Below are 18869 nucleotides of genomic sequence, written 5' to 3'. Positions count from 1 at the left end.
TAAAAGTGATTATTGAAATTGCTCTGTATTCATGAGATATGTCGTTGCCTCAGTTGAGAGACTGCATATTCACGTATGCTCCGAGAGACAATAAACTCAGTCAGAGACTCTTACGTCATGAATTTTCATGCTTCAATGAGAGACATGAACCTCAATACTCATCTAATTGCTGGATCAGAAATATGTACAACTATGATTTTACGATTTTAGCATTTATCAAAAATCCACCATCTATACATTTCCTCGAAACAAACCCGTGGCCCAAGTTCATGGACGTCACCAAAACCAAATAAAGTATGGTCATTGTCAATAGCATCATCGTTAGAAAATAAAGTATCCACTAGACTTGAACCACTACTGATACTAAAACAATGATCCTTTGTATTTGATGAATATATTGCTGCCAGATGAACCAGTACAAGTTTCAAGATGGATCTCGATCGCTAAATAATGATATTATAATTGAAGTTCCATTTTCAACAAGTAAGAAACAGAATAATGTTGTGGAATGGTCGTTTTCATACGTGGAGTTGGAGGCCCGGGGTAGTTAGGAAGGCTGTGGTCGTTGTGTTCGGTTAGATCACATCACATGGCCAATTATTTTTTGAGACTGGTGGACTGGTAGGTCGGATAATTTTGGCTTCTACCTGTCCCCAAACTATACGACTCACCGGTAAAATCTTGGCCAATTTTCAAATACTTTTTCTTATTTTTTAATTTACACAAGATGCATCCAGTTTCATCCTAGCTATTTTTTAAGTTTAAGCAAGGATGAATCCAATTTCATCCTTGCTAAATTTTTTTGTCCATTTCACCCATACTAATTTTTACTCGTCCATTTGAAACATGTTTTAAAAATATTTGGACAAATGACTCATTTTCGGATAAAAATAAGCAATGGAATTGAATGGAGTTGTACAATCCCTTGATAACAAGAGCATCCTTGTCACTGGTTCAACTGGGTTTTTATCTAAGAATAATAATACTAACCTAGCTATTGGTTTATTTTATTAGTTAATTAAGTATCTTTTCCAGTTGGAAATGGTAACTTTTTTAATAGCTAGATACATTCAAATTCTGTGAGTTCATGTTATTATCATCAAATTTCATGCGATGCTTCAAAAAAAAATAATCAAATTTCATGCAGTGTTTGTGGAGAAGTTACTTAGGGTTCAACCAAACATGAAGCAACTTTTTCTGCTTTTAAGACCCGCTGATGCATCTTCCGCTACTCAACGTCTGCATAATGATGTATGAATTCGTTGCTTTGTTCAAATGTGGTTGTATACATTTCGAAATGACTATAATGATATTATCTGATTTGTTAATGCGGTTTTGTAGGTGACAGGAAAAGAAGTATTTAGAGTGTTAAGGAAAAAACATGGTCTTGGATTTGATTCCTTGATTTCAGAAAAGGTAACACCTGTTTTCGGCGATATCAGTTTAGAGAATTTGGGAATTAAAGACTCTGCTTTGAGCAAGAAGATACATAAAGAAGTCGAAATTGTTGTTGTGGGCACACAAACCACGAAGGGGGCCCGAACGCTCACAATTAATCATTATCATCTAAAGAGATTGTGATGATGATATCCTGATGTTGATTCATTGGCTCAAAACCTTCGGGTTTATCATGGCCTCATCTAACAACTCCATGCGAGGCGTTTGCGCATGGGATATAAGTATTAAGGAAAACAAAACATATAAATAAACATCCATGGAGCTAAATAAATGTAAAGTGCTGAAATGTAAATAAGACCAAGGTTTACGTGGTTCAGCACTATGGCCTACATCCACGGGGTTTGTTGTTTTACTATGTTCTTCACGGTTACACGAATAGTCGAATGACTTTTGGGTTTACATGTTTCTCTCTTCTAAGTGATTAACTTACCCTTACAATCTCTCTCTCTCTCTCCTTCTCTTCCTGATTTTTCCGATCATCTTTCCTCTTGGTGGAGATGGGGTATTTATAAGGTTAGAATGTGGGACCCATCTCTGAAGACCGTTGGAACCTTATCTTCTTGTGTCCTTGCGTCCATCACGCGGAGGTCTGCGTTTGCCCCTTGATCCCGCAGAGGCATCCTCGCTCGTTCCACAGGTTGGTCGACACGTACACTGCTCAGAGTGTTTAATGCGGGTAGTTGAGGGGTCTGCTCGTGTCAGACAAGTGTCTTCTGCCCCTGTCAGTTCGTGTCAGATAACTTTCTCTCCACCGTTGATCTTAGCTTCTCTTTTGGGGATGAGATAAAGTAACTCCTCGGGGTTTATTTGGTGTTTCGTGACGCATCATGTTTTGATGTTTTGGCCTGCATGCTTTCCATGTATCTTTTTATATACACGTGTCTGATAGTGAGATATATGTCTACACAATTTGCCCCTTTTCTTCGGGCTTGAATGACTAATGGGTGCCTTGAAGAAAAACTATCGTCGCATATTCTTCTCACTCCTAATAACTTCTCCTAGATACTTGGGCACGTCTTTTATTCGTGCATTAACTGCTTATGTAACGGGCACGTTTCCCATTCCTCCCTTAATTTCCTTCTCTTTCTTTCGGGTATTTTAAGGATAGAAAGAAAATTTTAATTTCATTCTTCCTAAACGCTCTCTCAGTTTTCATTCTTTTTTCAGCCCTTAAATTCTCTGTCTGTCTTCATTGAACCTGTGACCTTAAATTCTCTGTCAGTCTTCATTGAACCTGTGATCTTAAATTCTCTGTCAGTCTTCATTGAACCTGTGATCTTAAATTCTCTCCACCTTAGCATTAATCACGCCCGCTTCCCCTGTTTGTTTCTTCTACTGCTGTTTTTGTCGGTAAGTTTTTCTTTTCTTTATTTCCACTGTTTCACGCTGTGTCGATTTGTAAATTCTCTGCTACTGTTGTTCCTTATTTGTGATGAAGAACTTCTTCTGATGCTTGCATACTAGTTTGCCCCTGTTCTTCATCTTAAATTAAGGAAGCCATTATTTCGAGGGTATGAATTTTATGAAATTTTGAGCATGTATACTAATTTTAGGGTTTCTGCGTTATCGTGTGTGTATTGCTATGGATGTGGTTTTTTGATCTTTGGTAATGTTTTTGATTGTGTGTAACTTGTTCTTGATTTTAATCTTTTCGCAGCCATGTCTGACCGTCCGCGGCTTACTTATCAGACTCCTGATTCTGGGCTATCGAGATCTCCTCCGCGTAGAGAGTCTCAAGATGATGTTCGTCGGAGTCGAGTTTCTTCTGGAGCGAAGGCCTCGTCCTCTATGGAAGAGATTCCTCCGACAATTCCGTCTGGTTCCTGAAGAGTTTTCGATCGCGCAGCGGCTCATCCTCGTGATGATCCTAGGAGTACGCAGGCTCCGCCTCGTGCTGTTGCTTTTGACATTCCTCCTCTACGTTCGTTAGTGCCCGAGCATCATCTGCGGTCTCCTCCAACTTTTAAAGGTAAGAATACGAAGGGTGTAGCTCCGAGGGCTGAATCTTCAAAGAATCCCCCTGTGAAGAGAAAAGCTTCTGAAGCGTTCATTAGTTCATCCGGCCCCGCCGAGGAGGATGAGACTGCCCCCTTGATACGCAGTGTCTCGGTTAGTAGGAAAAAAGTAACCTTCAAGCATATTGATCTCGAAATATTCAAGGAAAAGCATGAGCTTCAAGCCTTCGGGGTTCGTTTCTATGCCCCTGAGGATGATATTACTTATGAGCTTATCTCAAAGTATGAGTTCGATGAATTTCATTTGTTAACGACCGTTGGAGCATTCGAAGCTGGTCTTATGCTGCCGTTGTACAAATCAGGGGATTCCTTCTACTATGACGTGCTCGCTACTCGTGAAGGCTCTTCCACCAACACTCATAGCCGTTCCGTATCCCAACTATCGGGAATTATCTCCGCGCCCTGAAGGAATGATATCTGCGGAGTAAGGGGGAAACGTCGATGACTTGCTACGTCCCCAATCCCATGGAGAAGGGATGGTATACTCCTGAGAATTTCAATAACTCCTTCGGTGATTACGTCAATAGTAGGAATCGCAAGCCGTGGAGTGTCAGCCTTCGGAATCTCCCTGCTCCTCGGGGCGAGATTCGTCTGTTAAATGAGGTCAGCGATGCCAAGCTGAAGTATGTTCCTGGCACGGAGGGGTCTAGTCGTCGGAAACTCTTCCCCGCGCGAGAGAGGATCAAGCGCGACCATGACTACGAGTGGCACGCCACCGTTATCGAGATAGTTGGTCCGTGGGCTTACGGTTGGATTCCTGGTCCCCGCGGTTGGCGGCCTACCGAGAGTAGTAAGCCACGCGAGTCTCCTCCTGCTCGCTATGGAGATTTCTGTCCCTGGCGTCTGAACTTTGCGGGTATGAATTTTCCTTATGCCCTTGACGTCGTAGAGGTAGACGAGGAGGAAGGTTCTGGTGCTATACTTCCATCGAAGAATACCTCAACTGCTCAGGTACGCGGATTCTAGCTGCGCTTCTCTTTTAGAACTTCATCAGTCGGGAAAAATAATTCTTTGTGGTGTTGGTTTCAGGTGTTGAAGAAGAAAAAGATTAGGTCGAAGCAGTCTTCTACTATTGTGATGGGCGAGGCTGAAGCCCAAGAAGAAGTTACTAGTCCAGTGAACGAAGAGTTTGCTGAGGATGAGATTACAGATGGGGAGGAACGTACTGGTACCTCCCCTATCAATGTCGAAGAAGAGGTCTTCGTTGGTCATGTTGGTGATGAAGGAAGGAACAAAGCCGTGGTGGCTGATGACGTTGTTATCGGGGATGTTTCCGTCCCTGCTGGTGATGCCGCGGATACCCTTCCCGCTTCTCAAGAATTTTCTTTTGATCGGATGTACTCCACGGGGGAGTTCTTTGACGAAGCCCTCGATTTTCCCGAGGACTTCTCTTTACTTTCCCCCAATGATGATTGGGATGTTCTTGGTGGTGATGGTAATGGAGACGCTACTGTAGAAGATGGTGGTGCGGAGGAGCATGCTGCGCATGTAGGCGCGGAGGAGCATGCCAACATTTGTGCTGAGGGGGTCGTGTCAGAGAAGGGGAAATCGGTCATCGATGCGCCTGCTGATAATCTTCCACAGTCGCCGACGTCTGAGGGTGAGGACGCCATCATGGATTGGTTCAAGGAAAAGAATCTTCTATTTGTCTCTCATCCCGCCCCTGTTGTTGCTGGGGAAAAGGAATCAACCGCGTATACCCGTCGCATGATGGAGATGTCTTCTAAGGAACGGGTGTCTGAAGCCTGGGGAAAAAGGTTGAGTGTTCCCGAAGTTACCCTTGTGCCTGAGCCTCCTACTTCCGTTGCCGATATGATGGCCATCGCCGACGGGTATCAATATGGCTTTCCGCAGCAGCGTGTGTTGGAGGTAAATTTTCGTATATACTTTTTCGTGGCGATCAAATGCTTCGGTGAAATAACGTTTTGTCATCTTGATGTGTAGATGATGAGGAGTGAGCATTGTAACCACGTGCTGTATCAGTTATTCAAAGCGAAATCTATGAAGCTCGAGGCTAAGCTTCGTCACAGGGAAAAGGAATTATCTGCGGCTGAGGTGGAAACAGAAGAACTGAAGAAAAGCCTTAAGGAGAAAGAAAAGCTGGGTGAAGCAGAGGCCGGTCTTCGTTCAGAGCTTGTTGCTGTGCGCGCTGAGTTAGAGCAAACTCGCAGCCAAGTTTCAACTTTCACAGGTTTGGTTCTTTTCCCTCGCAGTATGTCGTCATTCTTCTATTTCTTAGTTGTTATGTCTGAGTCTCCCCACCCTATCTCCAGTGGGTGGTGTCCCCGAGCTGATATGGCTTCGAAACGAAAGAGCTCGACAAAAATCTCGTATTAGAGATCTGGTTGAGAAAATTAAGAATGAAGCCAAGAAATGGGATGCTCGGGCTGAGGTATGGCGCGCGCGGCATGTTCAGATGGTCGATATGCAAAATCTGTACAACCATGATCGTGCTTTATTTAATGGCACACTGCTGTGGACACGTGATAATCTGCGGGAAGTCCGTGAGCGTACTTCCTTGTTGGAATCTAGGATTCGGCTGCTGGAAGAAGAATTACAGACGGCTCGATCCATTCCTCTTTCAGGGGTCCAGGATAATATGCTTTGTCTTGCCAGAGAAAGAGATGATGCTCGTGCCGAAGTCTACGCTCTCAGCAATGCTCTTGCCGCGTCCCGTGCCGACGTAGCTCTTCATGCCGAGTCTGAGAGGAATCTTGAAGTGTGCATGTACATACTTAGCAAAGGGGTCTCAGAGATAAATAAAGAGGTCGACCACCTTCGTCATATGGACTCGATGAAGCAGGTAGAATTAGATGCCTGTCAATTTACTCTCACCAACCTTCAACTAGACTATAAGAAATTATCCGCGGAATATGATCATCTTGATGAAGCGCGAGATGCGGTTATTAATGAGTATGAAGAGGCTTCGGCTTGTGTCGAAGGTATAATCCCATTTCATCGAGTGTGACCATGTTTTTTTTTCTACGCTAACTCCGTGGTGTTGTCTTTTTCAGAGCTCGAGGGACGCCTTCGCGTCACAAATGAAAAACTTGAAAAGGTTCAATCTTCCTTAGCGCAGCAGGAAGAACAGACCAATCACTTCAAGAATTTAGCAGCAACCTGCGAGGAGGCCGTTGGTGCTGCTTCTAGAGAAGTGAATCGGCTATCTTCGTTATTATCCCAAGCCCAACAGCGGACAACAGTTATTAAGCACAAGGCTCGTTGTCAATTGGCCAAGGAGACGAACAAGATTCTGGAGAGGATAGAACTTGGCTTAAAGAACGAGCATGGTCTCGTGAAGAACTATCCTCGTCGTCCCGTTCCTTCTGCCTTGTCCGGCTCCTCGGGACCCTCTTCTGGTGGGAGTGTCCCTTCAAGTCTTCGGAATAATCCTGCCGATGGGGCAACAATCTAGGTAGAGACCGCAGCATTTTGTAGGGTCCGCGGCATCCTTATCCTTCCCTTTTTGTAATCATGTAACAAGAATATTTTTTGCTGATATCCTGTAAAAGGAATATTTTTTGATGTGTATCCTTGAATTGGTCTTTCACCTCTTGTAATCATCTATTATGAAATGAATCCTCTTCTTGATATACCTGCAATGAAGGTTTGTTTTTATTTTAAGCATTTGTGAAAAAACAAAACAAAAGTTTTTAAGTGTTTGGGTGCGATACTGAAGGAAGGTACCTTCGTGATCGTCTTGAGACCTGTCACCTCGCTGGCGAATCCTGGGCCAGAGGATTCCCAGACGGTGGGGGCCGGGGCAACGTTCTAGGATATGGGATTAAAATATTTACACACCCATTCCGTCGACCCGTTTCCTTAAGATTGGTTGGGTATCTCTTTCTGCTGGGTGCCTTCCCCCTGGTCCTACACTTATGGACACTGATGGGGGAGCCCTGAGAGATTGTAGATTAACTACTTTCCCCAATATTGTCGGTAGATTCCGCTGACTTGATAATTTGAAAGCTTGTTTGATTGATAAGTTGAGGCCTGCAATTCCTCTTCCAGAGATAGAAACATGTGGAGCGGTCAGGCTCCCTTCTTCTTCTGGTACACTCCAAGCAGATTCAAATCTGCGTTGCTCCTATGGGAAGTATGGTTTGAGCCACTTAGCATTCCAAGGATGCCGGAGGACTTCGCATTTTAGATTACGAAGGTAGTAGGAACCGTTACCCGCAACGTCGTGTATTATAAAAGGTCCTCCCCACGTGGGTGCTAACTTTCCCCATTTCTTTTCTTGCTGATACCGTGGGATTGTTCTCAACACATACTGCCCCTCTACAAAATTCCGCATCTTTACCTTTTTGTTGTACTCCCTTGCTAGTCTTCGTTGATAATTTTCCATCTTTTGTAATGCTACTTCCCTTCTTCCTTCCAAGTCATCCAACCTTTCTAACATCATATCTGTTGTGAGGTTTTTCTCCCAAGCTTCGGTCTTCGTGGTTGGCATGAGGATTTCCGTAGGTATGACTGCTTCAGCTCCATAAGTTAGAAGAAACGGGGATTCCCCGGTGGCGGATCTTCGTGTTGTCCTGTATGCCCATAACACATTGTGCAGTTGTTCGCACCATCTTCCCTTATGCTCGTCTAATTGTTTTTTGAGTATAAAGGCGAGGGTCTTGTTGGTAGCTTCCGCTTGTCCGTTGCTTTGGGGATATATGGGGGTGGACTTGTTCTTTCTTATTTTGAAAGTATCGAAGAGCATGTCTATAATTTTCCCTGTAATTGCTTGCCGTTATCAGATACAATTTCAGCGGGTATACCAAATCTGCAAATGATGTTCTGGAATATGAAAGTAAACACATCCGCGTCTCTGATCCTGGCCAAGGCCTTAGCCTCCACCCATTTACTGAAGTAGTCCGTGGCTACTATCAAAAATCGTCTCTTCCCTGATCCTTCGATGAAAGGCCCGACGATGTCTACGCCCCATTTTGCAAATGGCCACGGGCTATCGACGGAGTTTAACATTGTTGCCGGCGCGTGGATCTTTTTTGCGAAGCGCTGACATTCTTCACATCGTCGGGACATCCTCGCGGAATCTTGTATCATTGTCGGCCAGTAATATCCCTGCGTTTTTGCTTTGTCAGCTAGTGATCTCATGCCTCTATGATTCCCCGCGTCACCATAATGGATATCATTTAGAATTCGATTTCCTATACAGGACCCCATCCCGAAGATCATATCTTCCCACTTTGGAGAGTATCTTCCTAGCTTGTTTCTGATCCGCAGGTAAGCTTCCTTTTTCGATAAAGGCATGTATTGTCACCCTCCAGTCATCTTCGTTGCTGAAGTCTTCGTCTTGATTTGCTCTTGACAGGATATCCTCTTCGTCAAAGTCATTATGGATGTCTTCTCCTACCTGGTCTTCGATATTTTCTTCCACCGTATCTTGATTGGTAGCGAAGGAGAATTGAGATGCAATCGAAGGCTCGTATACCCTTTCTATTTTAATAGCTTCGGCATTTTTATCCCTCAGCATGGATGATATATATGCTAGGGCATCCGCGTGCCTGAGGTCCCTTCTGCATAAGTGCCGGAACTTAATGTTCGGGATTTGTGATGCCAATGTTTGGACCAAGGCCATGTATGCTGAGAGGGTGTCATCGTACACATTATACTCGAGCCCTATTTGCCGTATGACAAGCTGCGAATCACTTGTCAGCCTTACATCGGTTACCCCCATCTCTATTATTATACGTAGGGCGTGTACGACAGCTTCGTATTCAACAATGTTGTTGGTATGCTCTTTGAATTCCAATCTAAGTGCCTGTATAATCCTTTCTCCAGTTGGGGTGATAATCACAATGCCTATTCCTGCTCCTTCCTTATTTTTAGATCCGTCGACAAAGACTTCCCATTGTCTTTGACTCGCAGGTTCGAGGATATCCATTGGATCCTTGATTTCTTCCTCGGCTTCTGGTATTCCCTTAATCTCTTCGTCGTTGTCAATGGGGAGGTCTGCTAAGAAATCTGCCAGAACTTGGGACTTCTGAGAATGTTGAATTTCATGAATGATGTTGAATTGGTCCATATGGGTGTTCCATTTGGCTATTCGGCCCACTTTTCCCGTGCTTTTGAGGACTGCTTCCAATGGTGCTTTGCATGGTACCCTGACGAGGTGAGTTAGGAAGTAGGTTCTCAGTTTTTGGGTATCCCATACCAGTGCGAGGATGAGTTGTTCAATCTTAGTATAATTTCTTTCCGCAGAATTGAGGGTCTTGCTGACGTAATAGATAGGTTGTTCTACCTTTGTATTGGTTTTGACTAATACCGCGCTGACTGCGTCCTCCGCTGCTGCTATGTACAGTGCCAAAACCTCATCAGGGTCTGGCTTCTGCAGGATCGGGATTGAGGCTAGATGTTCTTTGATTTTTTGGAATGCTTCCTCGCATTCAGCGGTCCATTCGAACCTGCTCCCTTTTTTGAGAATATTGAAGAAATGTTTGCATTTGTCCGAAGACCGTGCAATAAATCTGCCCAACGCTGCTATAGACCCATTGAGCTTATGCACTTCCTTTAGATTCTTTGGGGACGGCATCTCTACTATGGCTTGAATCTTTGATGGGTCTGCCTCGATGCCCCTTTTTGTTACCAGATACCCGAGGAACTTCCCCGAGGTGACACCGAAAGTACATTTCTCCGGATTCACTTTCATGTGATGCTGTCTCATTGCTTCGAAGATATTCCTCAGGTCCTGGTGGTGATTTTTACGCAGCTTGCTTTTGACGAGCATGTCGTCCACGTAGACTTATAGGGTTCCTCCAATCCATGGCTTGAAGATAGCATCGACCATCCTTTGGTATGTTGCCCCTGCGTTTCGAAGTCCGAAAGGCATTCTGGTATAGCAATAAAGGCCATGTGGGGTATAGAACGCTGTGTGTGGCTTATCTTCTTCTACCAGGGCTACTTGGTTGTAGCCAGAATGTCCATCCATGAATGATAGTTCTTCGTATCCTTCTACTGCTTCTACCAGCTGGTCTATGCTCGGTAGGGGATAGCTGTCCTTTGGACATGCCTTGTTGATATTAGTAAAGTCGATGCATATCCTAACCCCTCCATTTTTCTTAGGAACAATGACCATGTTGGAGATCCAGGTAGGATACTTGACTTCCTTGATAAATCCTGCGTCTAGTAGCTTCCGAAGTTCTGTTTCTACTTCCTCATGATACTCTGGAGCCACTTTTCGTATTTTCTGCCTGAACGGGGGCGTGCCCGGTTTGATGCGTAGTTCATGTTGGATTACTTTTGGGTCAATCCCCGGCATATCTCCTAACTTCCAGGCGAACACATCCGCATATTCTTTAAGTAATTTGGTTAAGGAATGTTCTCTTCCTTCGTCCATTATGGTCCCGATTTTGATCATCTTCGGGTCTTCTTCCGTTCCTATGTTGATTTCCTTTACGGGTTCTACTGGTGTGAATACAGGCTTCGGGTTTCCGAGGACTGGGACACTCTTTAATTGCTATTTAACATGTTTCTGTTCTTCGCTGGTTGTTGAGGTACTTGTTTCTGTGCTTTGGACATTACCATCTTTTGTCAAGCCCTTTCCTGTAGTTTCCTTAAGGAACAGGTCTACGGCCTTCTCTTTCGCGGTTTCTTGATTTTTTACTCTTCGGATTTTTCGCTGCTCTTCTTGCTCATTGTTGATATGATCCTGAGTGGCCTGGCACTCTCGCGTAGTGATCCGATCTCCCTTGATCTCCATTATTCCCTCAGGTGTTGGAAATCTGAGATATTGGTGGTATGTTGCCGCAACTCCTTTGAGCTTATGTATCCATTTTCGTCCAATAATAGCGTTGTAGGGGGAAGGGGTGTCCACCATACTGAATCGGGTTTCCAGTTTCATGGGCCCTGCGTTAACCTGCAACACGATATCTCTCAAGGGCTTCGTGGTTGCTCCATTGAATCCGTAGATGGTGTGATAAGAGGTCATTAACTGTTCATCATGGAGCTTCATCCGTTTGAATGCATCATAGAATAGGACGTTTACAGAGCTTCCCCCGTCTATGAGGATCTTTTTGAGGTTACATCCAGCTACTGGTAGTGTTAGGACCAAGGGATCGTTATGGTCTTCCATATCTTCTTCGATATCCTCGGCATCGAAGATGATAGGAGATTCCATCCATTCTTCGTGTTCGTCCACCGCTATCCCATCGACCTTATATAACTCGCAGCGGTCTTCGAATTGCTTCCGTAACCTTTTTCCAATCTGCGTTGTGAGTGAGGGTCCTGTGGCTTCGGAACACGAGATGGTGTTGATTGTTCGGTTTCCTTCCGGAAGTTGGAATGGTTTGGTTCGCTTGGATCTGTCCTCGGTAACATCCTTTCGTATGTAATGTTTGAGCTCTCCCGCATCAATTAATTTTTGGATCATTATTTTAAGGTTCTTGCACTTTTCGGTCTGGTGTCCGTTGAAACAGTGATATTCACAGTAATCTTTAGACTTCTCGGATCTCGGGGGATGCTTTCCCTTAGACCATGGCCACTCTAAGTTTTCCCTCCCTTTGATCTCTCGTATGATACGAGCATAGCTAGCGTTGGGTTTCGTGTTAACTTGATCTTCGAATTTTCGGTCACCTGTTCTTCGTTCATACCTTCGTTCCTTCCTATCTTCGTGAGGTCTCTCCCCTGAGCAACTCCTTTTGGCCCCATTGGTTTGTTCCGCTGAATTGGTGCGGTGAGACCTCTGGGGATATGCCCTCGGGTTTTCCCGTTGAATTTCTTCAAGTCGAGCGTGCTTTTCGATAATTATTCGAAGATCTCCCTCTGTATTGGGCACGCTCCCATGAATTTCAACAAATAGGGGACTCATTCGGTCTAAGCCCCATTTGTAGCAATTGATGCTTACCACTGGGTCCACGCTCCCTATGGCTTGGCAGATCTTGTGCCATCTGTTAGTGTACTCCCTCGTGGTTTCCTTGTAGCCAATTGCTAGTGAAAAGAGCTTATCCATTCCGGTGTTTACAGTCTTGTTGTACATGTATGTTCTTAAGTATTTCTCTGCGAGTTGGTCGTATGAGTGGATGGAGTTTGGTGGAAGATTATCGAACCATGATAACGCCGATCCCTTCAGGCTTGATGGGAAGTATCTGCAGAGTACGGCGTCGTTCTGACCCCATCTAGCTAAGACACGGTTGTAGTACCGAATATGTGCAGCATGGTCGCTGGATCCATCATAGCATTCGAACGTTGGGACAGGGCATTTCAGTGGAATAGGGGTGTTGGCCAAGCATGAGTTAAGGGCGTGGAGTTAGCTTCTCTCATGACCTCTTCTAACCTCCCCCCGCCTTGTTTATTTTTTAATTGCCTGATCTCGGCCATCATCTCATCTCGTAGTTCCTCCATTGCGCGTTGGTGCTCTAAATTCTTCGGCTCATTACCGTCTGACTCTCCATCGTCATAATCCGGGTCGGATACGCTACGTCCCCTTGTCGCGTCTTCATTAGCCGCTATGACGACTCTACAGTCTCGGTTTGGCTCTGGTGCTTTGGAGCTTGCTTCATCAAGTTGTTGGATGGTCTTCGTGCTTAGAGCAATCCGCTCCTTTAAATATTGATTTTCTCTGGCCAACAGGGCTACAGCTTCTGCGTAAACCTGCTGGCTCTTCCTCAGTTCCTCAAGCTCAGCCATTAGTCGGTGTGACTGGTTGGACCCCTGATTGGGAGTCCCAGCGCGTGCTACTACAGCCATGGTGCCGCCCTCCTCCATGGTCTGTACTAAAGGTGGCAGGGGTTCAGCTTCGGTTGCTGGTATTTCCAAATTGGGGTGAGCGCCCCTCTGCGGTGCTAGAGCCGCCGGTATGGTTTGATTTTGATCATTTGTTGGTGGCATTCCAAAAGTTAGAAGGTGCGCGGGTTGGAATGTTCTGGATTCATCCACCCTTTCTCTTGGTTGATTAAGTTGACTCATGGCGAAGGTATTGCTAGCCTCCGCAGCCTTCGGGACTACCACAGCCTCCCCGTACTTTGTCGCTGCTTCTCTGAGAGCCGCCGCTGCAACTGAATTAACGTTCATAGGTGAAGTGATTTCCGCAGTATCTTGCCTTCGATTGGTCATTTTAGCTTTATCTCCTTTCTGCTTGCTTCGGGTGATGACCGGGGTTGTCCTGGGTGTTTCTTTTGACAAAGCTTTGGATTTTCCTGCTTCCTGCGTCTTTTCCATCACGTGCCCTTTTGTTGATAATGAAATCTCGCCGAAACTTGCCTTCTTTACTCACAATACGTTCTTTCTGCATAAGTTATTTCAAACAACAAAAAACGGGAATATCCGCGTGAAGCGGGTTAGTTGGCGAAATACAATCTTCCAGGAGAGAACTAATACACGCAAGTTATAATATACGGGTTAAAGTTTTATTAAAGGAGATCCTTAGTATAAAAACTACGAAAATTGTAAATCCGTGGATTAGAACAATAACTCTTATCGAAGATAAAATGTGGGTTTTTGAACATAATACAGTTAACGAATGATCTATATGGTCCGAGCTGATAAATCAGAGCAATCATATGCCAATTTAAAATGAAATCACAGGACAAGATAAATCTTTTACCGGGACGAAGTCCCTGTTTCTAGCGCCAAATTGTGGGCACACAAACCACGAGGGGGCCCGAACGCTCACAATCAATCATTATCATCTAAAGAGATTGTGATGATGATATCCTGGTGTTGATTCATTGGCTCAAAACCTTCGGGTTTATCATGGCCTCATCTAACAACTCCATGCGAGGCGTTTGCGCATGGGATATAAGTATTAAGGAAAACAAAACATATAAATAAACATCCATGGAGCTAAATAAATGTAAAGTGCTGAAATGTAAATAAGACCAAGGTTTGGTTCAGCACTATGGCCTACATCCACGGGGTTTGTTGTTTTACTATGTTCTTCACGGTTACACGAATAGTCGAATGACTTTTGGGTTTACATGTTTCTCTCTTCTAAGTGATTAACTTACCCTTACAATCTCTCTCTCTCTCTCTCTCTCTCCTTCTCTTCCTGATTTTTCCGATCCTCTTTCCTCTTGGTGGAGATGGGGTATTTATAAGGTTAGAATGTGGGACCCATCTCTGAAGACCGTTGGAACCTTATCTTCTTGTGTCCTTGCGTCCATCACGCGGAGGTCTGCGTTTGCCCCTTGATCCCGCAGAGGCATCCTCGCTCGTTCCACAGGTTGGTCGACACGTACACTGCTCAGAGTGTTTAATGCGGGTAGTTGAGGGGTCTGCTCGTGTCAGACAAGTGTCTTCTGCCCCTGTCAGTTCGTGTCAGCTAACTTTCTCTCCACCGTTGATCTTAGCTTCTCTTTTGGGGATGAGATAAAGTAACTCCTCGGGGTTTATTTGGTGTTTCGTGACGCATCATGTTTTGATGTTTTGGCCTGCATGCTTTCCACGTATCTTTTTATATACAACCTTCGGGTTTATCATGGCCTCATCTAACAACTCCATGCGAGGCGTTTGCGCATGGGATATAAGTATTAAGGAAAACAAAACATATAAATAAACATCCATGGAGCTAAATAAATGTAAAGTGCTGAAATGTAAATAAGACCAAGGTTTACGTGGTTCAGCACTATGGCCTACATCCACGGGGTTTGTTGTTTTACTATGTTCTTCACGGTTACACGAATAGTCGAATGACTTTTGGGTTTACATGTTTCTCTTCTAAGTGATTAACTTACCCTTACAATCTCTCTCTCTCTCTCTCTCCTTCTCTTCCTGATTTTTCCGATCCTCTTTCCTCTTGGTGGAGATGGGGTATTTATAAGGTTATAATGTGGGACCCATCTCTGAAGACCGTTGGAACCTTATCTTCTTGTGTCCTTGCGTCCATCACGCGGAGGTCTGCGTTTTTCCCTTGATCCCGCAGAGGCATCCTCGCTCGTTCCACAGGTTGGTCGACACGTACACTGCTCAGAGTGTTTAATGCGGGTAGTTGAGGGGTCTGCTCGTGTCAGACAAGTGTCTTCTGCCCCTGTCAGTTCGTGTCAGCTAACTTTCTCTCCACCGTTGATCTTAGCTTCTCTTTTGGGGATGAGATAAAGTAACTCCTCGGGGTTTATTTGGTGTTTCGTGACGCATCATGTTTTGATGTTTTGGCCTGCATGCTTTCCACGTATCTTTTTATATACAACCTTCGGGTTTATCATGGCCTCATCTAACAACTCCATGCGAGGCGTTTGCGCATGGGATATAAGTATTAAGGAAAACAAAACATATAAATAAACATCCATGGAGCTAAATAAATGTAAAGTGCTGAAATGTAAATAAGACCAAGGTTTACGTGGTTCAGCACTATGGCCTACATCCACGGGGTTTGTTGTTTTACTATGTTCTTCACGGTTACACGAATAGTCGAATGACTTTTGGGTTTACATGTTTCTCTTCTAAGTGATTAACTTACCCTTACAATCTCTCTCTCTCTCTCTCCTTCTCTTCCTGATTTTTCCGATCCTCTTTCCTCTTGGTGGAGATGGGGTATTTATAAGGTTAGAATGTGGGACCCATCTCTGAAGACCGTTGGAACCTTATCTTCTTGTGTCCTTGCGTCCATCACGCGGAGGTCTGCGTTTTCCCCTTGATCCCGCAGAGGCATCCTCGCTCGTTCCACAGGTTGGTCGACACGTACACTGCTCAGAGTGTTTAATGCGGGTAGTTGAGGGGTCTGCTCGTGTCAGACAAGTGTCTCTGCCCCTATCAGTTCGTGTCAGCTAACTTTCTCTCCACCGTTGATCTTAGCTTCTCTTTTGGGGATGAGATAAAGTAACTCCTCGGGGATTATTTGGTGTTTCGTGACGCATCATGTTTTGATGTTTTGGCCTGCATGCTTTCCACGTATCTTTTTATATACACGTGTCTGATAGTGAGATATATGTGTACACAGTTGCTAACTTTGCTGCAACTACGAATCTTGACGAAAGGTATCCCATCACCGCGAATGGTTCACCTTTCATTTACTTATTACAGAGTTTTTTTCAATTCCAATGACTGAATTTTCCTAAGATACGATGTGGCGTTGGATGTGAATACAATGGGAGCCAAGCATGTTTTTGATTTCGCAGAGAAGTGTGAGAATCTAGAGATGATTCTCCATGTATCTACTGGTAAGTGATGAGCTTAGTTTTATTATATTTTTTTTCATTACGTATCTACACAAATTTCTCAAGGTAAGACCGTAATCATCGAGAAAAAAACAGTACATACATAGACAGTACCATAAAATCCATAATTTTGCATCCATTACTGACATCTTCGACTGGTGATTGTATCCATGTCATGTGTGCATGCAAATAACTGATCAGCTTACATACATACCGGAGAGACACCTGGAGTTATACTTGAAAAACCTTTTGATATAAGTCAAACAATGAAAGAAACCTCAAAGATTCTTGACATTGATGAAGAGAAGAAGTTGGTGCAAGACAGATTGAATGAACTCAGGGCTGCGCAAGTCTCAGAGAAACAAGAAACTGCTGCAATGAAAGAACTAGGAGCCGAAAGGTTTGATATAGATGTTACATTAAAATTTCTTTCTTTCTTGTCTCCGCCTACCCTAATTATGTGCTGCGAACAGAGCTAAACTGTATGGATGGCCAAACACATATGCGATTACGAAAGCAATGGGAGAGATGATTATTGATCGGTCGTTGAAAAGAAATATTCCAGTTGTTATCGCAAGGCCTACAATCGTCAGTTCTACTTACAGAGAACCATTTCCTGGTTGGATAGAAGGCGTGAAGTATGTCATTACTTGATTCTAGACACTTTATTTAACCATTCGTGCACACGGCGCTAAACCACACTCATCCGAGAATCATATTAATTACCATTTGCATCTATTAACTCTTCCTCATATTTTGACTGATCATGTAATTGTTTTATTGGGTGATAACTGCAGAACTTTTGACCCCTTTGTGATATATAGTGGAAGAGGGAAGTTGCGGTGTTTGCTTGGCAACCATGAGTCATTCTTAGATATTGTAAGTTAATCCTAACAGCTCTAATGTGTAAGTAAATGGATCAAACTCTATATTGCTAGCTTGTGACTTATGAGTTGATAAATGAAACAGATCCCAGGAGATATGGTGGTGAATGCAGTAATAGTAGCAATGATGAATCATATGAAGAGTAACAATAAAAGTGTGTCTGGTGACGACGAAGAAGATGAGAACCATAATTATCGATATATCTACCATTTGGGTAGTTCTGCCAACCGAGAGAAGATGAACATCATAAAATTGGTTAAATATGCTTATGAATATTTCTGTAAAAATCCATTGATGGATAAACATGGAAATACCGTCAAAATTGTTAAGCCTGTTTTCTTCCCCACCATGGCTAGCTTCCGTCAACACGTAAATGACAATTATGTGTTACCTAAGAAGGTTAGTTAATGAAATATTACTAATGGGTATACCTTTCTTTAATTATTATGAAGACACTCCCACACTTGGTTCTTTTCCTTGTTTTATTTTATTTTTTTCATTTTGTTAGGAAGGAAAAGTAAGCGTTGCAAAGCGATTGGTGGAATTCTACGAACATTATCTACTGTTTAAGAAAATGGAAGTAGCTTATTCAAATTAGGTCTTCCAATTTTCTGCTGGAGAGGCATTCATATATACTTGAAGAGAGAATGCAACTTAATTAATTGGTGCAAGTTTGAATAATCCTGGCAGTTTTGACAATTCGGCTACTGAGGAATTGAGAATGTCGATGAAAGCGAACGGATCTGAAGAGGCAGATATGTTTGATTTTGACCCTCAACACATAGATTGGAAAGAATACATGTTAAATATTCATATACCTGGACTCATGAAATACGTTATTGAAGGTTTTAATAGCACAAACTAGCTTCTTCACTGAAAACCGAGTTAACATGCATCTGACCTGATGTGTCAAAATTGAAGAACATTACAACTTTATGGGTTGTCTACTATGGGAAAATATCAAACCATGCGATTGTTCTTGTGATTATATTTACCTTGCGTACTGTGTTTAGACAGCTCCTATGTAACAAGTTACAAGAATCGTGGCCGAGTTATTTTATTTTTGGGCCCAGTAAAGTAAAGTGATCATTAACGTTACTGTTGTATGCCTTGAATATGGATTAGTATCGACCATTTTTTGGGCACCATTGCCTTTTGGGACCATGATTTGATTAGGCCATCTTTCCTATAATTATAAGGAGTGTCCTAAAAGGTGGAAATGACTAGTTTACCCTTTAACCTAACTAAAATTATAACTAATCTACAATTTCTTCTTCCTCTATTCTACAATTTTTCTTCTTCTCTTCTTCATCAATTTATGATCATCTAAACCTGATCATATACAAATCTAATCAAAATCATCAAGTTTTCATCGTCGTTCGATTCATTGAATTTTCATCGTCAATTGATCAAT

At 43.4% G+C, this 18869-nt stretch overlaps 1 protein-coding gene across 1 annotated transcript; it reads left to right on the top strand.

Moving 5' to 3' along the window:
- Positions 1–897: 897 nt before the first annotated feature.
- LOC113302563 (probable fatty acyl-CoA reductase 5) lies at positions 898–18334 on the top strand. The gene is made up of 10 exons (XM_026551490.1): positions 898–1000; positions 1148–1251; positions 1342–1509; positions 16338–16390; positions 16473–16573; positions 16772–16970; positions 17044–17208; positions 17368–17449; positions 17540–17854; positions 17964–18334. Exons 1-10 carry the CDS (start codon positions 898–900, stop codon positions 18051–18053), a joined length of 1380 nt encoding a protein of 459 aa, XP_026407275.1. The 3' UTR covers positions 18054–18334.
- Positions 18335–18869: the final 535 nt, after the last annotated feature.

The sequence above is a fragment of the Papaver somniferum genome, chromosome 8 (assembly GCF_003573695.1).
Source record: "Papaver somniferum cultivar HN1 chromosome 8, ASM357369v1, whole genome shotgun sequence".
NCBI classification, from domain to species: Eukaryota; Viridiplantae; Streptophyta; class Magnoliopsida; order Ranunculales; family Papaveraceae; genus Papaver; species Papaver somniferum.
The sequence above is the reverse complement of the archived record's forward strand: the minus strand, read 5'-3'. Positions and strand labels throughout refer to the sequence as shown.